Source organism: Chelonoidis abingdonii, chromosome 1 (genome assembly GCF_003597395.2).
Source record: "Chelonoidis abingdonii isolate Lonesome George chromosome 1, CheloAbing_2.0, whole genome shotgun sequence".
NCBI classification, from domain to species: Eukaryota; Metazoa; Chordata; order Testudines; family Testudinidae; genus Chelonoidis; species Chelonoidis abingdonii.
The window spans coordinates 294,814,475-294,840,421 of record NC_133769.1 but is presented as its reverse complement, the minus strand read 5'-3'; the positions used below and the strand labels follow the sequence as shown (position 1 = coordinate 294,840,421).

The following is a 25,947-nucleotide window of genomic DNA, read 5'->3' as shown; positions in this document are numbered from 1 at the left end:
AGACACTCTTAAGTTCCCTGTCAATCGTTTCATTATAGCAGCATCATCTGTTTGAAAATATAAGCAATTCCCTCATCTAATTATAGAGAGGATTTGAGGTTCATTAACATTGCCAAGGCAGAGAATCAGATGTGCAACTGCAGAGCTGTGCTCAGTGGCTTGCATTCTCTGTTTCCTTTTATTTGCTTTCTCAAGGTCTCCAAGACTTTTTCCTGAAACCATAAAAGTAATTCTTTCCTTCAGAATAGACGTGTGTTTAGAGAAAGGAAATGACCGCATTTTGTACAGTTCTATTATTGGGAGAGGTCACTAGAGAAAAATAATTTCATCTCAATGTCTTTTCCACTCTTTTTGGAGAAGGGAAGGGATAATGTTAAGCAGGGCAACCATTAATTTCAGGCAACAGATCTTGGCTTTCCTTACATATGTCTCAGAGTTTAAATGTTGTAAGCTAGTGTGGATAAAAAGGAAGCCTAGAATGTCAAGAGCTCCTCTTAATTTTCAACACATTTGGTGGTTGTTTATGGATTATTGTGCTAGCGAAATGTAAAATACTGTCTTGTATTTCCTAATTGTGTTCAGAAACAGAGAACACCAAAGTCTTTATGATTGCTTCATTTCCTTAAAGAAATAATAGCAGGGTTTTTGGTATGATACAGTTTAAACAATGACATTTTCTTGGGACATCTGTTTTGAGATCACTTTTTGAATAAATATGAACTCATTTCCTACTAAGAAAGTAATTTACTATTGTTGATAGCTGTTTACAAGTTCCATGAGTCAGATATTAGCTAGTGGCAAAGGTCCTCTCAAATCCTTGGAGTATTCCCTAAACAGTGTACATAGTATTTTAATCATATAAAATGTGAAGGGAAGCAAAATTACAGGGACTTTTCCTACTAACTTACAGTAATTTGAGGCTAGCTCAGAGGAATTATTTAAAATGTATTTACCTTTAAAGATTTCATTCCTTTGGCTACTCTTTGTTTATGAAGTATTACAGTAAGTGTTTAAAAACAATGAAACAATTGAGATGCTCACTGTACTTACATTTTTGGAGTATAAAACCCAAATACACAATCTGTATATAATTTACTTGCATTGAAATAAAATTATTACTGATCATAAAAACAGAAGATATGTTAATACAGCAAACTGAAAAAAAACACATTTCAAGTCAATTTAATGTTTGACCTTGTGAATTTTCTTCTTTTAGTCCTGCATTTATAAGAGCATAATCCTAGAAGCAATAGAGTTTTGAATGCTGGTTTATGTAGATAGTTCTTTAAACAAACAAACAAAAATTATCTGGCCTCCATATTGTGTCTAGAGTTGCCACTAAAAAGAATCCAGGACATTTTTTCTTCTTATCTGCAACGTAGCTCGTATCAGCCAACCTGTCACAAGACAGTACTTGAAATAAACAAGAGATTGCAAAGACATCTCAGTAATCAATATTAGGATGGCTACAGTATGGAAGCTCCAACCACCGCATATCATTTGTCTCAGCATCTATTTCTATGACCAAATGAAGCATTAATTCAAATCATAAATCTACGGTGATTTAAATCTGGGAATGAGCACCTGCCTGCTTTAATGATTTATTTTGTACATTTCAGTAAGCAGGAGATTTGTCCATATGAACTGACAGGTCACCTTCAGATGCCAGTAGCAGACTGTTTATCACCATGCAGACTAGCATCTCATCTTAGCAAGTAAATATTAAACTAAAAGAATCCAATTGATTGTGGATGGGGGAGAAAGGCGTAGCTGCCATATATTTTACTCAGTGTGCTAATACCTCACTCTGATTCCTCCATGGTTCCTTATTTTTCTCCTAAAATGATAATTCTGGTGGGAGGATGCAAGCTCAAGGTTACCATATAAAACTGAAGGATATAAAATAATTACTTATTAGTATCATTGACTTTCTTTAACTCCCTTTACTCGCTAGCCTTTTGGCCATTGCTTCAAAGGACCAGTCAGTAAATTTGTGTAGTGCTGTGGATAGCAGCAAAATATTAAGCCACAAAAATGACTTCTATAAGTCATATTAAGTGTCTGATTAAAACCAAAAAAGCAAGACAATTCCAAACTGAAACTAATTCAAATTGGGACTTCATGCTTAATTTGCTTTACTTTGCATAGGTACTGCAGGAGCCTGAGATCAAGATATTATCCCCTCCATGTATACTAAATATGCTATAATAGCACAATATAATGGAATGAGTTACTTTTGTTTAGCTTTAACCTTGAATTTCCTTGCTTTGATCAAATTACTTTCATTCATCTTTTATCCCTTCCCTCCCAGCCCTCAATAATATGTTTAAAATGCAAGTTCAACCATATATATTGTAACTCACTAATAATGTATGTATCTAATACTCTCATTTAGTTCCAGATGTATAGATAAACAAAATATTGACTAGATATGTAATGACAGCATTTTAAAATGTGGAGTATGGAGTGGAAATCCATCAACCTCATGAAGAAACTTGCACAAATACAGACAGATATCATCTTCCTTTCCAAATGCAAACGAATGGACATCATACCAAATGGACTGAAGGTGAAAAAATCCATTGCTGTCTACATACTGCACAGACCACAGTGAGAGATTATGCCATACACTATCAGAGAAACTGAGGAATCACCTGATCAGTATTCTATACAGCAAACAGAAAAATATTAAAAAAGAGCTCTCCAACCTGCAGGCTTTTATAAATAACCAACCTTCCACACAAACGGTCTTTACTAAAATAAGACAGATCTACATTACATACTTCAGCTCTCTACAAAGGAAAAAGGACCATAAGCTGTCTAAAATCCTACCTGCCATACGGGGCCACAACAGTGGTACCCCTAACTCACCCACCAATATCGTCAATTTATCCAGCTACACACTCAACCCGGCAAAAGAGTCTGTCCTATCTCAGAGACTCTCTTTTTGACCCACCACCCCCACGAACATGATACAGTTCTGCGGTGATCTGGAAGCCTACTTTCACCGCCTCCGATTCAAAGAATACTTTCAAGATAACACTGAACAGTGCACTGCTACACAAATACCCTTCCACCAACAGCACAAGAAGAAGAACTCCATATGGATTCCTCCTGAGGGTCGACAAGACAGTCTGAACCTATACACAGAATGCTTCCACTGACGTGAACAGGCAGAAACTCTAGAAAAAACAACATACTTGCCTCATAACCTAAGTCGTGCAGAACGCAATGCCATCCACAGCCTCAGAAACAACCCTGACATTATAATCAAAAAGGTTGATAAAGGGGGTGCTGATGTCATCACGAACAGGTCTGACTACCAAAAGGAGGATGCCAGACAACTCTCCAATACCAAATTCTATAGGCCACTTTCCTCAGATCCCACTGAGGATTCAGGGGCAGCTCTAGGTATTTTGCTGCCTCAAGCACGGCAGGCAGGCTGTGGGACCAGTGGACCCTCTGCAGGCATGCCGCAGAAGGCAGCCTGCCTCATGCCCTCGAGGCGAGCGGCAGAGCACCCCTCGTGGCTTGCCGCCCCAGGAACGCGCTTGGCATGTAGGTGCCTGGAGCCGTCCCGGTGAGTAATATACTAAGAAACTGCACCATCTACTCAGGACACTCCCTACACTAACACAGGAACAAATCAACATATCCTTAAAGCCCAGACCAGGGTTATTCTATCTACTATCCAAGATCCGCAAAAATGGAAATCCTGAATGCTCCACCATCTCTGGAATTGGCAGTCTCACTGAAGGACTTTCTGGATATGTGAACTCTCTACTCAGACCCTACACCACCAGCACTCCCAGCAATCTCCATGACACCATGATTTCCTGAGAAAACTACAATGCACTGGTGATCTTCCAGAAAACACCATCCTAGCCACCATGGATGTGGAGGCTCTCTACACAAATATCCCATACACACATATGGAATAAAAGCTGTCAGGAACAGTATCCCTGATGATGCCACAGCACAACTGGTTGCTAAGCTCTGTGACTTTATCCTCAGGCACGATTATTTCAAATTTGGTGATAATATATACCTCCAGACCAGTGGCATTGCTGTGGGCACATGCATGGTCCCACAATATGCTAACATTTTTATCGCTGGCCTGGAACAATGCTTTCTCATCTCTCGTCCACTCACGCACCTTCTCTACCTATGCTACACTGATGACATCTTCATCATCTGGACCCATGAGAAGGAGACTCTGGAAGAATTCTACCACGATTTCAACAGCTTCCACCCCACCATCAACTTCAGACTGGACCAATCTACACAGGAGGTCCACTTCCTAGACACCACAGTACAAATAAGTGACGGTGACATTAACACCACCTTATACCGAAAACCCACCAACTGTTATGCCTACCTTCATGCCTCCAGCTTCCATCCTGGACACACCACACGATCCATAGTCTACAGCCAAGCGCTGAGGTACTACCGCATTTGCTCCAACCCCTCAGACAGAGACCAACACCTACAATATCTTCACCAAGCATTATCAAAACTAGGACACCAGCATAGGAAATAAGGAAACAAATCAACAGAGCCTGACGTGTACCAGAAGCATTCTGCTGCAAGAAAAGACCAAGAAAGAAACCAACAGACTACTACTGGCTATCACCTACAGTCCTCAGCTAAAACCTCTCCAACGCATCATCAATGATCTACAACCCATCCTGGACAACGATCCCTCACTTTCACAGGCCTTGGGCAGGCCAGTCCTCGCCCACAGACAACCCACCAACTGTAAGCATATTCTCACCAGCAAGCATACATTGCACCATAGTTACTCTAACTCAGGAACCAATACATGCAATAAACTAGATGCCAACTCTGCCCACATGTTTATACCAGTGACAACATCACAAGACCTAACCAGATCAGCCACAACATCACTGGCTCATTCACCTGCATGTCCGCTAATGTAATATACGCTATCATGTGTCAGCAATGCCCCTCTGCTATGTACATCAGCCAAACTGGATAATCCCTATGTAAAACCATAAATGGACGCAAGTCAGATATTAGGAATGGCAATATACAAAAACTTGTAGTAGAACACTTCAACCTCCCTGGATACACAATAGCAGATTTAAAGGTAGCCATCCTGCAGCAAAAAAACTTCAGGAACAAACTTCAAAGAGAAACTGCTGAACTTTAGTTCATTTGCAAATTTGACACCATCAGCTCAGGGTTGAACAAAGACTGTGAATGGCTAGCCAACTACAAAGCAGTTTCTCCTCCCTTGGTGTTCTCACCTCAACTGCTAGAAGAGGGCCTCATCCTCCCTGATTGAACTAACTTCATTATCTCTAGACTGATTCTTGCCTGCATATTTATACCTGCCTCTGGAAATTTCCACTACATGCGTCTGATGAAGTGGGTGTTCACCCACCAAAGCTTATGCTCTAATATGTCTGTTAGTCGATAAGGTGCCACAGGACTTTTTGTTGCATTTTAAAATACAGGTTCTGGTTATAATGGGAGAGATTTTCAAGGCACACGTGGCAACTAGGCACCTAATTCCCACTGATAGTCAATCTGAGTTAGACTACTGCATTCCATTTGTGCCTCTAAAAGTTTCCCTCAGTAGTTATAATAGTTCTGCCGAAGCCTGCTTGATATTTCTTAGCATAGCATCCATCTAGGAGCATCCATCAGGCCAGGGCAACTATCATTGATAAAAGAGTATAATGGCTATTTTTAAGCCATTATGGTTTATTCTGATGACCTAGTTAGAGATTTCTTTTTATCTGTAACTGATTGATCTAGTATAATTCATAGTTTTTATTTCTATAAATCCATAAGTGTATGTGATGCTATACACTAAGTAAGTCATGCTAAACAGTAAACAAAGTCCTGAACCAAGAGGCCCTGAGAAGGTACAACATAGCAGATGATAGTATACTAGGTATACTGCATTCGCAGAGATTTTCTTGAAGACATGGGAGAAATTAGAATGTTACTATTCATGGCAACAAGGTTGAGGAAGAATTTCATTCAGTACTTAGGTAATGTTGAATGGCTAGCAAGTGTAACCCCCACATCTCTTTGGTGTGATGTTCTGTCCCATCTAGAGGCACCGAGACCACCTAGAGAAAGCGATTAATGCATTTGCTCTACAGCCTTACCTAACAGCCACGTGGCTTTTAGCTCACGTGGTAGAGACTCATGCACTAAGCTCGGGAGGTCCCCGGTTCAATCCTGCCCACCAACAACTGGGGTCTGTCGACGTTACACAAGCATTCAAAAAATGGCAATTAAAAGCCTTACTTTACATCAGGTGGCTAAACTGCAGCTCGTGAGCCACAAGCAGCTCTTTCACAGTTAAAGTGTGGCTCACGGAACCCCCCACGTCAGCCCATTCTCCACCTACCAGACTGGGGGGAGGGGAAGTTTGGGGCTTCTGCTGTGCAGCAAGGTGGTTGGGCTAGGGGCTTCTGTCCAGTGGGGAGGGGGTCTAGGGGCTTTACCCCACAAGAGGCACCGCTCGGGGCGTCAGTCGCACTCTTGCTGAAGCCCTGAGCACTGGTAGGTGCCTCCCGTGGGGCTGTAGTGTCAAGCCCCACCACTTTGCATCAGGGAAGAAGCTTCAAGGAGGTGTGCCTGGCTCTTGAACTCCTGAAGATTATCATATGCATCTGGGAGGATCAGTAAGTTTGGCCACCTCTGCTTTACATATACAGTAGTACATATTTACTACAGAAATAACTTGACTGTACTTATGAATTGATCACTTTGATTATCATACCAAAAGTCTATAAATTATGCTTCCATATTTGCTAGTTTTGAGGTATAAAAACAATTCATTTTTTTAATCCAAAATCATTTCCTTAATTACTGTCCCACAGAAGCTGTATTCTATTTACATTGTTAACTATTACTAACCTCTACAGTGCCATAGGCATACAAACACTTTGTCTCTAGAACTGCTAAACAGGATTAGTCCCATAGCATAATATTGGAATGCATTACTTCATATAACGTATGCATCTGAGTCCGGCATTCAAGATCCACACGTTTCTACACCCATTACTGCCTCGTCATCCTACCAGCTGGTAATGTTACCCTCACATTCTTCCTCACTGCCCCATTTTCCTCTACTTCTCTGAGGGCCACCTGCTCTCCCCAATTCACTGTTGCATCTCCCCTACTTTCAAATTTCTGCTACTGCCTTCCTCTTACTCACCCCTGACTTCCTGCCCAGAAGATAGGTTGTCTTTTTCCCTCCCTTCAGCTCTGGTCATTCCTGGTATTTCAGTAGCTAGCACACTAGTAGAGGCCTACTTCTTCACTGTCACTGGAGAAGTTTTCTGAAGTGCTTGTGGTGGTTTTCCTCTGCTCCTAGAGCAGCTTTTTACTGAATGAAAAAAAAAGCCTGACACTCTCTTGATAGGAATTTTCAAGTATACGTTTTGCTGTTGTTTAAAAAAAAATGGCCTGAGTGTTTTCGCACTGCAGTCCCCATTCGATCTATATTTACATAAGTAGACTATAAGTACATGCAGAATTATACCGAAACAGTAATCATCTACTTTTTTTTTTAATGAAAGAAATGCCCCTCCCCTGAAATCAACAGGGGGTGAAGCTTTGACCCACCTGCAGTAGAAGTATGCCGTGCAGAAAGAGGCGTTATGAGAAAGCATGCATAGCTGGATGCTCCCGCCTTGGGTCCACCACCTTGCCATTCGCTGGAGATGGGGGACAAGTCTAGCCTATTGGCTCTTGTGGGCTTCCCTAGGCTCTTCAAAAGACTCTTGATCTGGAGAGCAGCCACTTTTATGTACTGTTAGACAATTATTTATCCTTAAGAGTAATCTCAAAAGGTATGAAGACTATGGGGAGCGGAAAGGAATGTACTGAACTGTCAAGAGCCATTTTATTTCTAAATATGCTTATCCTGAGTATAGTATTCTGAACATATATTTTAGTCACTGAATTACTACTGCTGAGTTATCTTGTTAGTTGTGTCTCAACGTGATGAAAGGAGTCAGTTCAATAAAAAGGAATAACAAACCATTTTATTGCAAAAGAAACGTGCATATGATTTAATCAACAAAAAAAGTTAGTCTAGCTTTCAAGTTTGTTTTATCACAACAAACTCACCAGAAAAATGCATATAATGTATTGGAACAATTCCTTTTTCGAAAGAACAGAAATTACTGATCATTATTTAAGAAACAGAAAAAACTCATTTAACAATGTTTTAAGAATGTGTTTAGTAAAGGAGATTAATTGTAAAGCATGGTAGTAGATTATATGGTAGGTATGTTTTCCTTATGTCACAGGGCACCCGAAACTGTGAATTATTTTGCTCTCAAGCAACTGTTCTGAATTACCTAAAGTCGATACCCAGTAGAGTGAGTAGGAGACATGGTTAAATTTCACTCTGACACCTTCATCTGTCACCATACCTGTACTTTGAAAAATGAACTCTTAGCAATCAAACTGCTTTCTTTCATGGAAAATATTAACTGGGGTCTGAAGTAGCATCCCACAAAGGAAAGGATGTTCTTATAATACTAACAACAATGCTGAGTGCTCCTGTAAAGGTCAGCTACAAAATATAGCTAAACATGAACAAAAATGGCCTGCAAATGTGCCAAATTTTCCTAAAATCAAAGGTTTAATGGTCCGGGGAAGAGGGAAAGAAAGGGTATCATTGTAGTAAGATATTGATACTTCACTGGCATGTATGTATGTATGTAATGTTCACTTCTGAAACTTACCAACACTTGAATTCAGATCTCCATTCTCAGACTCTGCTCCATGTTGGTTATTACTGGCATGATAGTTGGACATAGCTTCTAATTTGATTTTTTTCACTTTCATTGCTTCTGCTATGGCTGCATTGGTAGCAGCTGCTGCTGCTGCAGCTGCTGCTGTCAGACCTACAAAGAAATATGAATGAAACTTAATATACATTATACTATGACTCTTCATTAGTGTAGGGCTTGAAACTGTTACTCTTCCTTCATCATTGACTACATAATTAGCAGAGGATAATACTGAATAATATCAATCCTTATTTGCTTAGGAGACTGTTTACTTTTTAATGTAAAATGCATAACATACTATGTAAATAGTTACTTATATACACGTGAATTCACAAAATTGGTCTCTAATTGCTTTAGTCAGAATACAACTGCAGCTACAAACATACCCATTTAGAAGCCTAACTTCACCAACAAACCATGTATTTAGGTGCAAATGTGAATGTAAATAAATATACCTGCAATAAATTGTGGATGTAAAACTACACTTGAAACACTGGAGGACAAGGTAAAAATTAGGGCCATAGAGTTTGAATAGCATATTCATGATTAATAAGTTATATTCACAATTAAGCCATTCTCCCTGAGCTCACATAAAATTCCAAATTACTCTAGCAGAATAAATGGGGCATACTAAAACAGCCATCACTTTCTTAAAGGAAAGGTTAGCTATGTAGATCATAGGAATAAAATATATAATTATTTACAATCCTACAAGCAGGCTTAGACCTTAAGGCTTCTACAGAGATACATCTCACAAAGTGTGTAACTCCTTTAATTTCCAAGCCACCCTCCTGCATCCCAAATTCTCCATCTCCAGACAAAATCTCTGCATCTAGCTGTATTTGTGAAACACTATATTGTAATAATGAGCTGGTACTGACACTGTCAAGAATGATTGGTAGAACTGCCCAATTTGCTTTCATCACACTACTTTCAGCCATTGTCCAGTGCCCTGAGTATGGGGCAGTGCATAGCTGTGTCATGCCATTAGAAGCCCACGGGAGAAATTTTAATTCACAGACTCACAGTTCTGTTTCTGTTCCCCTCTTGCTTCTGCAAAGAAAGAATTTTGCTACAGCCCTCTACCAGTGCAGCATGCTTACAGTTGTTTTGCACCAGCCCCCTTCTTCTGTGTAGTATGTTGGGGAGCGGTGGCAGGCACAGCTCTGTCCACTCCTTACACCTCTCCATGTATCTGGTTTCTCCCAACCCCACCCTGGACCTAATAGGCAGAGATGGGGATCTTACTCCCCCTTAGCAAAGCAAAAGTACTACAGGGTTGGGTTTAGGATCCCAAAACCTGGAAGCAAGCGATGAGGGCAAAATCTCAGTTTTTCTTTCCTGGATGTAAAGAAAAGCATCCAAGTTTAACTAGTACAGTGATGGCTGCCTGAGTCTGCAGACAGCCTTCAACTATTTCTCTGAGGTGTGAATTGCTTCACAGACCTCAAAAGGGAGTTAACCCCACAACTCACTACTCTGGGCAGGAGGGTCAGGGGGCACCACCACACCCCAGCGGAGGGATCTGTGGCCAGAGAAGAGTGCAGCAAAGGCCCTGCCCACCTGCCCAAGCAAGCAGATAACCCCTGCCTGCTGGAGTAAATATTGGAGAACTACCTGCTGTCACCACTGCTGTTTCTGATGAGGGGTCTCTTAATGCCTCCACGTGTTGGTGGAATTACAAATTACACTATAATTACTTTCTGTATAGTTATATCAATAATAGTTACACAATTGCTATTCAGGCAGTAGGAAAGAGTCCAAATGTCAAATATCAAAGAACTAGGTGAACAGACATAAATCTGTTTTAATATTTACTACTACTATGAAGCTTGCATATTCAGATCTGACTAATACAATAATATGGATGCTTTTCAATGATATTTTTTTTATCTTAGAGGAAGGATATGAAGTTATACATTACACAGATTTGGTTACAGTTCCTAAATTAAGCCACAGAAAAGGGATGATGCACCTCTGAACTTACATTTGTATCCTGTGTTTGTTATACAGCGCAATATCGCACACTTCCTTTTTCTTAATACCATTGTCAAGCTATAGCTAGTGTCTTTAAAGAAAAGTCCTTTACCACAAAATGCAAATTTTCTTTTGCATCAAAATATCCCAATATGCAACCCTATTCTCTTCCAGTGCTATTCTCTAGAATTGGTCAAGGATTTTGTCTGAGGACTAGAAATTTCAAACACATACTGTTGAGCTATTAAACTGATGTTAGCAAAACTCTGCTTCTGGTCATATTTTTCTCTTAAAAAGGGAAGAAAAATAAAGACAGAAATTGAACTCCTATATTCATTCTCTCTCTTACATAATTGCACAGCTGACTGATACAGGAACACTTTCTAATTTTAAGCATCAACCTGCTACCAAGTCAAATTCACTTCACCCATGTAAACCCCAAAATACCAGGTTAATGCAGATGAATGCACAGGGTTCAGATGGTGGGTGGGGCAATCCACTAAACTGAGGATAGTGCTCAAGACTGCAGCACAGTCTGTCCCCTAAGTAATTCCACTCTAGCACAACTACTCCTGTGCTGTCACTCTGCTCTCCACACCTTTCATAACCACAATATGAGACATAAGTGGCATGAAAGATTGTGAGCCAGCCATCTGTACCATGGTGTGTTCCAACCACTGTTACAAGACAAGGTCTCTCCCCAACAGAGGCCCTATTTATCTCAAGTCCTCTCCAGAGATGACTCTCAAATGTACTGTAAAGGGCAGAGAGTACAATTCTGCAAAATAGCAGCTACTATTCCATTGTTTGATATTCTGAAAATATGATTCAAGCTGAGTCAAGAAATGTCTTAAGTTGTTGTTTAACTCTCTCCACCCCCACCAAACTAAACACTATTCAGTATCACTACTCTCTTACACCAAGCTGCCTGGGAATTTCCTAGTCATGCAGAGATTAAAGTAATGGTACAGTATAGTACTTCCGCATTTTTCATTATGCAAATTGCATCTCCAAAAATTAAATGACCAAATGTCATCTTTAAAGGCAATTTAAAATGGAAAAGAATATATTGGATATTCAATAGCTCAGAAAATAAGTTACTTTAGTCTCTGTTAATATTTGTTTGAAAAGTTAAAGAAACATGTCAAAATACTCAATAGACTCCAGTCAATGGCAATTATCATTAATATTCTAAAATTGATAAGCTGTTTATCTCTGGCATTCTTCCTGCTGATTATTCAGTAAGACAGGCAGCTTTATAACTATCTCACCACTCCACCGTCACACAAATTTCATCGACAGTGCTCATGCACAGCTATTAGCAATATGAATCTAACCATTACAAGAGGGAGGAATATCGAACATGTGGCATTAATACGCAGTCCTGGTTCCTAACCATCTGATAGGCAGATGGTGTAAAGCGGATTCTCCAGCTGAAATGAAGGGGGACATCATTTAAAACCTTGTTTGCATTCTAACTGATATCAGTGCCATATTGATATACATGATACATCATGGCAGGATTTGAACAGTCTAGTTTGGTTCAGTCATAAATGTTTACAGCCTTGTTTTTTATCTTTAGAAGCATGTTTTGAAGAGCATATTTTTAATTTATGAAACCTATTGTTGAACCAGAAGATTAGCAAGGAGCAGGAATATTAAATTACCACAGCCACAGCAATATAACTAAGATGGATGAATAAAGTATGTTTTTTTCAATAAAAGATGTTAGCAAAGGAATTAAAAAATTAGCCTAGACATTTTATGCGTTAAATACATTTATTCATTTAAACCTTCTAGCTTTTTTTCCCAGGAGACATAGTTAGAAGTTTAATGCTTTACACAGCTATTCATTTAAAGTTCTCACTGTGTGCAATTAATCTTGTCCAACAATTTAATTCAAAAGGTAAAACATCAAAAAGTAAAGTTCAATTCAACAATCATGGTCCTGAAGTAATCTTCTTGTTCCTGACAGTTCCTATACACTCATCGGCAAAAGTCTGTTCAAGGTGTCATGTAAGAGCTTTGTGAGCCTGAATTATAACTCAATTGAAAGCTCTGCAAGCCTCAGTAGGAACTCATGTCTTAACTTCAGCTAGAAGCAGACCACCAAAAGAAACAGTGTGAATGATCTCTTTCTGCAAAGCCCTTCTCCCTTCCGCCACTCAAATGCTGATCATCAGTACAATTTTATGTCCCTGCAATCATACGTATTTTAAAATAAACATACTTGGAAAGAGCTACATTCCAATAATTACACAGTTTGTAATTGCTGTCATAATTATACAATGTGTTTTTAAAACATAATAGTAAATTTAAATGCAATCTGAATTTTTAATACATACTGATGCCAAGGCTATTTGGAAAATCTCTTACCTATGTGGGGTAAAGAGGTCTGGAAACTGAGAAATTAGCTGCAATGTTTATTTGTATTAACTAATTAGACCATCTTTGGAAGAAATAATTGCCAATTCCTGGTCTCTGGGGAAATGCATTGTAATCTCCCTCAGTGCTCTTTGCTGGTTTAGAACAGCAATTCACAGGAATGCACAAAAGGGGCAGGTGCAGAAATTTAAATAGTCGTATTTGGCACATGGATCTTACAAGCAAAGGTTATGGAACAATCCAGACAGTCACTAAGGTTTCACAGAAAGCAGTATCAAGAGAACACCTTCTTTCCCCCCCCTCCCCCCCAAATTTAAGCACAAGGCCGGAAAGGATCCATTTGACATGCAGGATTGGTACCTGGTTGCAAGAGATATGTTTTGTCATTGGGTGAAAAGGAAAAGTATTGCTTAGTGAAAGCTCTATCTTCAGCTCAGAAAAAGGAAGCCATGGAATCACAGCACATTCTACAATCTGGTGTCCAGCATTTGTCAGCACTTGGGGCATTAGGGACTTGCGGTGCTGTGCAACTGCTAGGCCACTTTGGCCTGTTGGGTGTTTGTAGCTGTTCAATATCTTAACCAAGATGCTTTTTAGTGCCTTTACCAAATATAATCAGGAGCATTTTTTTGCCAAATTCTGGTCTCATTTATACCCAGGTAACTCCACAGAAATCAGCAGAGTTTCATGGATGTAAACGAATCAGAAATTTGGCCTATTACATGTGGGACTCCAGGGCACAGAAATGAATGAAGCAAGCCAAAGATTTCAGAATCACTTCTTCCTGGCAGGAGACCTTAGAAAAGCAGTTTATCTTCCCTAGCAAGATGCTCAGAAGAACAACCCACTGTGCCAGGAAGCAGACATGCCAAACCCGCAAAAAAAACGCAGAAATCGGGATTGTGTTTGGCTTAATTGGTTTGTGAGTTGCTTGTTGGCTAGTTTTTGGCTTGTTGGGCTTGTAGCTTGTTGCTTGTTGTAGCTCAGGGGTCAGCAACCTCTGGCATGCAGCTTGCCAAGGTAAGCACCCTGGTGGGCCAGGCCAGTTTGTTTATCTGACACGTCAGCAGGTTCAGCTGACCACGGCTCCCACTGGCCGTGGTTTGCCGTCCCAGGCCAATGGGGGCAGTGGGAAGCCACGGCCAGTACATCCCTCGGCCCGCAGCACTTCCCACACCCCCACTGGCCTGGGACAGCAAACTGCAGATCGGCCAAACCTGCCGACGTGGCAGGTAAACAAACTGGCTCGGCCTGCCAGGTGCTTACCCTGGTGAGCCACATGCCAGAGGTTGCTGACCCCCATTGTAGCTTGTTTGTTTGTTTTTTTTTTATCAGCTTTCAGCAAGCAGGGCAAGGTGCAATCCGGGGCAAGGATGGGAAGAAAGTCAGGGGTGCACAGCGGGTCCACCACAGTCCCAGACTGCACGCTGTGGGGATCTAGTGACCTAGAGTGTGGGGTTCTTAGAGATTGGCTTGTTTTGTCCTTGTTTTAAAATGAGATTAGCTTGATTTCTGGCTTCTTGTGAAAGTTGACAACTGTGCTAGCAAGTTTATTCAAGAGTATCCAAGTTGATACCAGTGATGATGTCTGACACAGGCTACTGCCCTCCGACATGTGATCCTACCTGCTTAGGAAGGATTTATCCAAATTCTAGTTTTGGTAATGTCAGCAGTTTAGAACAAATCAAATCATTAAAAACATACAAGGACTGTATGTACACACACTGTATTCATCTGCACATCTGTATGTACACACTCTGCATTCATTCAGCAGCCAGCAAACAGAGCTGTAAACAGGGGAGTTTCAGAGGGAGTTCTCTTGGAGGAGCAAGTTTTTGTATTTTGTGTGTTGTATTTTGTAGTTTGTATGTGTGGAGGCTGCTAGGGGCAGTGTGCTGGGAGAGAAGCTGAGCCCTGTTTAGGGGGCGAGGCTTACCTGCTTAGGGGTCCTATAAAAGTAGCCAGCCAATCAGGCAGCGGCATAGACAGCTGCAGAAATAAGAGGATGGAGAGGAAATATTGTAAGCCAGTAGCCAATGTGTACCAAGAAGCAATGGTATAAACTGACACTAGGAGTTTAGACTTGAATAGAGAAGGTTTCTAAATCCATATGAGGATGAAGTTCGGAACAGCCTTCAAGGGAGTAGTGGGGCAAAAGACATATCTGGCTTAAGACAAAGCTTGAATAGTTTATGGAAGGGATGGTATGATGGAGAGCTGTAATGGGGAATTGATCTTTGATTATCAGCAGGTAAGTATGCCCAATGGCTGTGATGGGATTGAGATGGAGTGGATCTGAGTACTGCAGAGAATTCTTTCCTGAGTGCTGGCTGTGAGTCTTGCCCACACTCAGGATGCTGATCGCCATATTTGGGGTTGGGGAAGGGGAAGGAATTTGGAATTTTCCTCTGGGGCAGACTGGCAGAGGCCCTGGAGGTTTTTTGCCTTCCTCTGCAGCGTGGGTCATGGGTCACTTGCTGGTGGATTCTCTGCGCTTGAGGTCTTCAAACCACAATTTGAAGACTTCAATAACTCAGACATAGGTTAGGAGTTTGTTATAGAAGTGGATGGGTAGGATTCTGTGGCCTGCTTTGTGCAGGAGGTCAGACTAGATGATCATATTGGTCCCTTCTGCCCTTAAAGTCTATGAGTCTATCTGAGCAGTCGTCGCACACGTACTCCCAGCGAACTCAGTGAGACTACTAGTGAAAATACTATTTGGATGACTAAGGATTCCAGAGTCAAGCCCTAAAGTTATAACTGACAACTGAATCAAACAGACATACAGCACAGCAATACAGATTTGTTTATGGATGTTTACAGAATTATATGGGGAAAACTTTAATACTGTTTCTATTATAAAAAAAAGGTAAATGAATTGTGTAATTGTTGGTGTCTCTTCTTTAATTACATGACCCTTTCAACCTGCTGATTGCAAAGGTTTCTTTTAGGGGTTTGTTTGTTTATTTGCTTTTTAGTTTACACCCAATGTTTGTATGTTTTCATTTAGCATTTTCATTCCCCCTCACCTTGGGCAACATAGAACAAGTAAAAAGCTAAAAAGCCTCAGGCACAGTGGTAGTTTTGCCTCAGTAAGAAATAGGACTTAAGTCTATGGACTTGATCCTGAGCTTACTGTAGTTAATGGCAAAGCTCCCAATGACTTCAGTGGTGCAGGTTGAGGCTCTAAGGATACATCTACACAGTGAGCTGCAGCCCATAACAGCAAGCCTCAGAGCCCGGGTCAACAGCCTTGGGCGCCCAGGGCTTATGCTACCATGCTAAAAACAGCTCTGTAGACATTGTGGATTGAGCTGGAACTCAGGCTCTGAAGCTTGAGCCTCAGTTCCAGTCAGAGTCTCAATGTCTACACAGTGCTGTAGCACAAACCTGCAAGCCCGAATCTATTAACCCAGGCTCCGAGACACACTGCCATTCACTGTATAGACATACCAAGTGACCTATTATCCCAGTCTCAACTGAAGAGCATGGACATTTTTCCACTGATTTTGAATAAAGCAGGATCAGAAACTTAGGCTCTTATGTTCTGTGATGGCGGATACTTAAATCAAGGGGGTATCTGCACTAGGACAAGGGTCTGGCTACACAGAACAAGCTGCAGATTGGGAAGCCTTAGATTGTACTCAAATGTTCTGTTAAAATACATTAAATCTCAGCAGAAGTTTTTTTTTTTTTTTCCAATTCAAATTATTTAGGCAATTGATTGGAATTTAAGAGTAACCCACACTTCTTTTTTTTGTTAAACATTATGGATCAGTCCAACCTAAGCCAATAGTCTTTGCACACCCAAAACTCCCAAAACTACAATTTCTGAGTGATCAAGGAATTCTCCATCAGATTTTTAACTGTACATTCCCTCTGTTGGATTTACATTTCTTACTGCTCATCCAATCTGTTTTCAAACAGTTAAAAATGACTGCTATACTAATTAGAGGGTAACGATGACTAAAAGGTTAATAATTAGTATCTCACTTAAATTTCCACATCAAGTGTTTAGAGAGATTCAATCAATTGTTCAAATTCTACAAATTGGAGGCCAATTCTCATCTTGCATACACTGAAGTAACTCAGTGAAGTAATCAAACTTAAAAAATTGCTGTAAGCGAGATGAGAATCAGGCCATCTGTTTTTAAGCACATCTAAACAAGTTTTTCCTGTAATTATATTTAAGTTGCATTATGAATTTTGATGCATGGCTAATGCATTTAAAACAAACAAATACGGCAGAAAAGAGTTAAATGTCAACAACTAGGCTTCAAGATTTCAAATCCCCTTTTGCTTGTAGTCCAAACAACTAGTACTATGACTACTATAGAGAAATAGATAATTTTAATTCAGAAATTAGTAGTTACACTTTAAAGGCCATCTTCGTCCCATCCAGAAATCCTTATAGAAGGATATAGGGGATTTTGCTTGAAAATAGTCAGGAGAGCATGTATATATATTTAAATAAAATTAATAGAAATGTTAAGATTTCATTACTTGATCTGAGATCTTTATATAGCTCTTGCTGTTCATTTGTTAAAAATAAGAGCTCCTCAGAGAAAAAATAAATTATTCAGCAAATAAAGTGAAAAACCTAATTCCCTCATCAGTAGTATATTCCATTTACAGAATCAATGGGCAGTAATTCCCCAAAATTGTTCAGTTTTGTGATTTCATTCATTTGTATTCTTACAGTTGAAGGTGAAATCATCAATTACAATACCATAATAAATACTGAAGGCTTTCAGCTTTAACTTTTTTTTTTTTTTTTTTTTTGCAATCTATGAACTTGATTTTAGTTCAAAGTATTTTTTGGCAGAATTAACCAATATAGCGTAGATGTGCTGGCCTGTTACTGAATTTTCTTAGAACATTTTGAAATACTGCTGAAGCGCATACAGAATCAAAACAATACAATTAAGTGAGACCATTTTTTTTCTTAAACAACAGTCATCTCTTCAAAAGCAATAGGTTCTCAGTCCTCATTCAATCTGTTGCATTATTCACTTCATGTGCAACCTCATGCCGGACCATAAATTGTTACTTTATCTAATCAAAGGAGACTTAACTCTACAGAAGGTCAAAGGTTTAATTTTGTGAAGTATTATCTTACGCTATGAGTTTAACTGAAAAATAGAAGAAGAAAAACAGCCAAGAAACTGGTAATAAATGAACCTTTATTGCCTCAGGCATTGGCCTAGTTAATAAACTTTCATTGAAGGTTTCTTTCAACTGTTATGGACAATGAGGTTAAAAAAAAAATCTTAAATTACAGCCATGTGTGACTTTTAAAGCAGGCATTCTTTTTTATCTCAACCTCCCTAGCTTAAAAAAAAGACAAAGAGATTGTCTTCAATTTCTTAAACAAAAATGTATGCTTCTAAACAGATGAAAAAGTGCAGATAAAACCTTTGTAAAAAAAAAAAAAAGGTCAGCTTTGAACAATATAAATAATGTTTTCTGTAGGTGTTGAACCCTGGTCCACAATCTCTTTAGACAAATGTTTTATAAAGTTTCAAAAAAAAATGCTGTTTATACATTGACACAGTGATGTTAATAGACAAATTTTCTGTTTTACATATGCATTGCTAGAGCACAATAATAGCTTTTACTTAACAAAATCATTCCTTATGGGAACAACTTCCTCATAAATGTTGCAAACAGAAGTTCCTCGCTGCTTTTTTGTGTGCATTCTCTCATGATTTCATAGTGCTATTCTTTCTGTTACTACTGGTTAAAAACACATGAATATCATGATAGAGATACAACTGAGATTATTGACATGTAATGAATTTTCTTGATTAAAAAACATTCTTACATTTGACTAACTGCAGCATTCTTTAAATGAGTCTAGTTAAAAATATATTTCATTTATACTCACACAGTCAAGGAGATCAAGAAAAATCAAAAGGATTTATTAAAACTCTTTAACTTTAGTCTAATTTCTAGCTAGATGGACATAACTAATTAATTGTAACATTGCTACAATTCAAAAATACTGAAAGGACATGTTCATGCCTGTAACAGCAGTAAAGTAGCTAAATACTCATAATCTTTCAATCATCAGGCGCTTTTGTTTGTTTTTTTAACCTAATCCACAGTTTGACACAGATCCTGGTGTAACAGTACACAATTCTTTGATTATCTAATATCTAAACATTGTTGAGGCGGTCTGGTGGCCCAGTGGAAGTATGTTTCCCTGCAATTTATAGGCTCAATCCCAGAAACCCTTAATGTATGCAAGTAACTTTACTCACTTGAATAGTCCCATTGACTGCAATGGGACTACTCATATGTGTAACATTTAAATTTAAATTACTTATTTGCATAAATGTTAGTAGACTCAAGGCTGGGATTTTAGATCTGGACCACAACATACCAGTCCTGGATTTTGCAGCATGCAGTTGCATGATTATGTGCAATAGGGCTCCACACTGAAACAGCAGTCCTCCTACATCTATACAACATAAAATCAGGGCCAAAACAACTTTTTAGTCTTTAAGGAAAGTACAGAGTATTTCTAGTTAAACCATGCATAAGGACAGTCAGCTACAAAAGTTCTTCAGGGTCTTGCCCTTCCCAACAAAGGAAAGCAGCATTACTCATTCATAAATAGGGGTACATGGAAGGAGCATAGGAATGCAAGGTTTTAGCAAGGGATGCAAACAGTTACATGCACAATGAAGATGAGATGTGATCACAGCTACATGTTAGTACATCCTCAGCAGACAACTAAAATGCAGACTACTACTTAATGGGATTTTTAAAGGAAGTCTGTATAAGACAATTCATTAGCAGCATAAAAAGTTGGATATATACTGCAAGAATTAATATCCATAAAGAACCATCTCAATTCCTTTTCTGTCACATTTATGTGTAGCTGAAAATATGTTAGAGATTTGATATAATTTCAAGATCCCTTACACTGAACGTTGTAGAAAACCTAGCCAAAAACATTGTTACAAATTTAATTGCAAAGAGAAGTTCAGAAAATGTTGCATTTAGTAAAGCATTCTTCCCAGAGAAGACATGAACCTTGAAAATAGGCTGACCATTTCTACAGCTACAATACTTTACTATTTTCACCTCCCTGTTTACAGTATTGATACACAAGATACACTTGGGCATTTTAATTATAGGAAAATTCCATTTAACAAGAAAAACTATGGATTGTTTCAAGGCAATATGTTCACATGTTAAAACAATGATATACGGGTAGTCAAATCTCATGCTTCAGAACATAAACTGATCCCCTACAAGGGTCAGGAGATATTTTTACCCAACTCACTTAACAGTGTTGTAAATTAGCTGCATTATGGCTTTGGGTATCTCTGTTTTTTAATCTTCCTCTGATCTATTATGTATAGAGCAGTACCAGAGACAAGGTACTGGACTAGACAGAACTTTTAAAGCAGTAGGTATTATATTGACTGGCTTTATGTAGTTCTATGCTGGCAGACAAAATAGCAGTTTCTTGTAGACAACCCTCAACCATCTATGCAACCTTTTTTTTTTTTGCTAAATGGAACAGTACAGTAAAGTTTAAAATCCTACTGGCCCATTTACCATCTGCAAAATAGAATACCAAATTCAAGTCTAAAGTCCTATCCCATCTAGCCCATTACCTTGGCTCTGGCATTGGTCAATAAGTAATGCATAAGAGGAACATTAAAAAACCAAACAACCTCTAAAAAATGTATGATGCAGCTAGCAATGTGCACAATGTTATATGTCTATCTTCTCCTAGAACTTTGGTAAAACTGACTTTTTTGGACTGCAGTGTAAGGACTAATGGTAAGGTACGGTAAGGACATACCATAGTGCTGTATTTTTTATTATAAATACCATTTGTCAGGGATTACGCCTCAGCCATACACATATGCTCTCGACTGAGAACCTGATCCTCCCATCATAAACGGCTTCATAAAAAAACTCCCTCTGATGTCAAGAAGAATTCTATATAGGATGATTACAGGCTGAGATTACCAAATGCTGTTATTTTGCAACTTAAAACAGTTTTCTCACTATAGAATGAAATTTTGAAGACCCTGAACCAAAATGTGAACTGGGAAGTCTAGGTATTTAAAATGCATACATGTCATTAATATCTGAATACGGGTTATAGTAGACGTGCAGTAACTTTTCCCATAATAGCATTTTTAACTCCTGCCTGCATTCATGTCACAACATTCAACATTATGGAAAAGTGCAATACTATACTAAATTAAGGTTTACATAACAGACCATAAATACTCCAGAAAACCTATTATACTCTTTGAAATCAATAAATGTGTGTGCAGTGGTCCACCTCACTAAGGACAAATGGACCAGTACAAAGTATGCTGAATATATGGACATTGGTGACCACAAGATCATTTCTGGCAGCAGTAGAAACTACCACTCTGCCATGCTATGCATGCGTAGTTTTGAGAAATCACACATACATTGCTAGCAATATTGGAGATGATAGAATCCATCAGAACAGAGTTGATGTCACCACTTCTCACCTGAGTTAGTAGCATCAGACAATGGCCAGAATGTGAAGGCAGCAGTGTCTGATGGCAGTACACATTTTGCACATACATTGTTTTGAAAAATCTCTCAGTTAGTTACAAGTGGAACTGGGAGCATAATTTGCAACAAATAATTTGATTAATGTTGTCTCCTTTTTTGTTTATTAATTGTCCATGAGCAGACCATGATTTTCTCAAATGTATTAATTGTTCAAAATTATTCCCTTCTCCCTTTCAATATGCATATGAGAAAATGATTGGACATGAGCTCTCTTGACCCATCTCCATCATTTGTGGCTTCCCCTCATTAGTTATATCACATCTAAATTCCAAGTTGTGCACTACTCAGAGCAGGGACACCTTTATCATATCTCTGAAGAACCTACCACATGGTTAAGAGTGGTACAAATACATAATGATAATATTTGGCTGCAAATCAATCTTATTGTCCAGTATCTCCATCACAACCAACCTGGCTAGTATTATGAAATAGATTGTCCAATGTCTGTACGAGTTTGGGAGTTTTATGAGGAGTGCGTGGCTGAGGCTGAGTCAGGAAAACAGAGGTAATGTCGTTAGTTGGAAGAAACAACCTGAACAGCAGACAAAGAGCTTATCAGCATCCTGTTTGAGAGAGTGCATGTATCTTTTCAATAAACATCTACATCTTGCAAATGGCAAGGAAAGTGTGTGAGTTACCATTTCATTGGTATGTGGACCTTGCCATAATTACCCATACTTTTGTGATTTATAGATTAGATTGCTCTACATGAGACCATTCAGAAAATGAAGCAAAAATGCTGCTACCAGCTTGTAAATCAGAACATCTCACAAGGAGCATTTACACTGCAGCTTTATAATCTGCAATGGTTGCAATAAGCTTTTGAATAGAGTTCAAGGTGTTGGTTCTAAACCTACAAACATTAAATGGTTGCCTCAAGGACTGACCCTCTCCCATACTATGCTGCCACAGCTGCAATCACTGGAGGTGCTTACTCAGGACTCTACTTAGTTCTAAAGGGCAGTGACTGCCTTTAAAGCCCTTTGATGTTAGAACTTGCTTCTCCAGGTGATCCACCAAAACCCAGACACCAATCTTCTGGATATGCTATAAAACCACCTTTCTCATTGGCATTTAGAGAGAGGAAGGGCTAACAGCAGGAGAAAGAGTAGGAGTGGACTGTCTATTGTAATTATTATTAAAAATTGGTGTTTATACTAGGATGGTTAAGCTGTTCAGTAATGATGTGTAGCCATTTCATAAGAATGAGAATTAGTTTTTGATAGAATATATAAACAATTAATTTAATTTTTGATGCACTTAGAGTTGAAAATAGAGCCTATAAAATTTAGCCACATTTCTGCCAATGACTGAAGAAGTTCATTATGCATTTGCAGTATTCAAACTGCATGGGGACTTTTGAGTGGACACATGGATCATATGGAATATGTCTGCTCCAAGCTTGGATTCATGGATTCATTGACCCCATGAAATCATAGATTCCAAGGCCAGGAAAGACAATACTCTAGTCTCACTTCCTGTACAATACAGGGCATAGAACTTCCTCAAAATAATTCCTAGAGCCTGTATTTTAGAAAAATATCTAATCTTAATGTAAGAATTCTCAGTGATGGAAAATCCACCAGGACCCTCGGTAAATTGTTCTTACTATTAAAAATCATTGCCTTATTTCCAGTCTGAATTTGTCTTCCATCAACTTCCAGCCATTGGACTGTGTTATACCTTTCTCTGCTAGATTGAAGAACCTCTTATTATTCCCAGGTAGATATTTACAGGTAGATCCCCCAGGTAGATATTGTAATCAAGTCATCCCTTCCCATTCTGTTTGTTAAGTGAAATAGATTGAGCTTGAGTCTATCACTACAAGGCATACTTTCTAATTCTATAATTGTTCTCATGGCTCTTCTCCAAATCCCCTCCAATTTATCAATATCTTTCTTGAAATGTGGACCCCAGAACTGGACACAGCATTCCAGGAGTGATTGCAGCAGTGTCAAATATAGAAGTAAAATAACCTCTACTCCTACTTGAGATTTCCCAGGACTGCACTGGCCCTTTTGGCCACAATGTTACACTGGGAAGTCATGTTCAGCTCACTATCCACCATGACCCCAAAATCTTTTTCAGAGTCACTGCTTCCCAGGATAGTATCCCCCATTCCATAAGTATAGCCTATGTTCTTTGTTCCTAGATATATACATTTATATTAAGCCATTTTAAAACACATAGTTTGCTTGTGTCCAATTTATCAAATGATCCAAATCACTAGGGCTGAGTGAAACTATTGTGTTTGGCAAAACAGAGCTACTATTATAATGACAGCTTGAGAGAGAACTGTGGCCTGCATTTCTTCAAGAAGCTATGCTTAGATAAAAATGCAGAGTGACCAATAGGCAGTATAGTATAAGATGGTGTTTAGAACAGTAGGAGTTATTCTGACTGATGGATGAATCTGTATGATTCTGTGCTGGCAAACAATATTTTACATACAACCCTACACCATCTGTGCAATCCCTAGTTTCTGTAAAACATAGTACCATACTCAAATCCCAAACTCTTCCATATCAGAAAAGTGTGTGTTTATAATTTTGTATCTCTCTATAGTGCTGACATTCTCAACTGCCAACCTACAAAGGAGACACTTAGAAAGTGACATGGTACCATTAACTTCTGTGTTCACAAAGTTTTATGAATCAGAATTTTGACAAGTAGATTTTCTGTGCTTTCACATGTTTCTTAAAAAGAAGGTACTCACAGCATCAAAATTTTGTCCAAAATTAAATGGAGTTTTTTTGTTGTTATTTTGTTTTGCCCTTTCAACTATAACTAATTAACATGCTCGTATATAAGGATATAAAATGAGGAATGTACTGTAGGATGATTCCATTATAGAAAAAAAGATTACCTATTATATATAGGAAGGTAGGAGATATGAATACACACAATCTTTTAAATAAATTACGTATGTAAATGTTAAATAATTGGAGAAGCTGCCATTTTCATATAATAGATGTCAATGACATCACTGTATCTGTGATTAATACTAGCATATCAGCCACTCACACTCTATGATGTAATCATAACAAATTTAAAAATACAATAAAATAAAAATAATAAAAACCTCATACATACAGGTGGTACCTACAGCAATTGCCTAGTAGGTAACACCAACAAAATAAACTGTCAGATCAAAGTTTATGTTACAAGCTTCCTAGATGTGTGCCAAAAGATCATTCCTTTATTAGTGTTAGTATCTTTGCACAGGTATTAACAGTGGCAAATCCTAAATGGAGTGCCAATATTTTTTTTAGTTCATGGTGGACTGTAGGGCACCGTTTAGCCAAGAACACTGTACCACATGTTCACCTCCTTTTCTTGTCAGATACTAGATCCAGATGCAACAGTATGGAAGATATATTTTCCAGCAGCATTTGGCTTCTTGACAGATTCCATAAACAGTTATTTTGGCAGCTTTCAAGATGCCTCTAGGTCAGTTATAGGGTTAGGTAGCTGATGGTCTGCCTTATTTTCCTGGATGCCATATTATTCTGATTTATCTTCAGTAAATGAAATCCTACAAAATCATTACCCCAAATCTATAGGACTGTCCTGTAACCACATGCACATGGGGTTACTGCCACCCAAATTACTTGCACAGGTTTATTTGGTTTTGTTTTTCTACTATGCACAGAATATGCAATTGTTCTCTGTGTTATAACAACTCATAATTGGAAGTAAGAATAATTTGAGAACAGAAAAAAATGTCAATTGGCAAGGCAGTGTCTGACGAAGCGTCAGAAAAATCCTACCTCAATCCATTGAGAAGTAGACTAATCTAGTGGGACAAAAATATGACTTTAATGCAGAGATTCATGTGTTCTAATACAGAGACTACCACTGGATTTGCTGTATGACCTCAGATAAGTCACTTGATCTCTCAGTTTCCCCCATGTTTAAGTAGAAATTATATCATCCACCCTTGCAGGGTTTGTTGTAAGGATAAATTACTTAGTGCTTGCACAAAACTATTAAAAAGAAAAGTATCCAATATTGTTATTAGCACTTGTTCTAAATCCACCTCTGACAAGTGGTGGATTAGTACTATAACTAAACTTGTCTCAGGGTTGAGACAGTAGTTGAAAATAAACTGTGCACTCATTGGTTCTAAAAATGCACAGAGCATCTCTTATACTGCTTCCAAATGGCACCTAAATTCAGCATGTACAGAAAAAATCTTTAACATGCTGTTTGCAGT

The 25,947-nt window shown here is 38.7% G+C and overlaps 1 protein-coding gene across 3 annotated transcripts in view; it reads right to left on the bottom strand.

Moving 5' to 3' along the window:
• DACH1 (dachshund family transcription factor 1) overlaps positions 1-25,947 on the bottom strand; it is a 457,196-nt gene that overhangs the window by 206,838 nt on the left and 224,411 nt on the right. For all 3 annotated transcript variants that reach the window (XM_075061553.1, XM_032794125.2, XM_032794126.2), the window contains exon 3: positions 8,742-8,903. In XM_075061553.1, the coding sequence (XP_074917654.1) occupies positions 8,742-8,903 (162 nt within the window). The remainder of the gene's footprint in view (positions 1-8,741; positions 8,904-25,947) is intronic.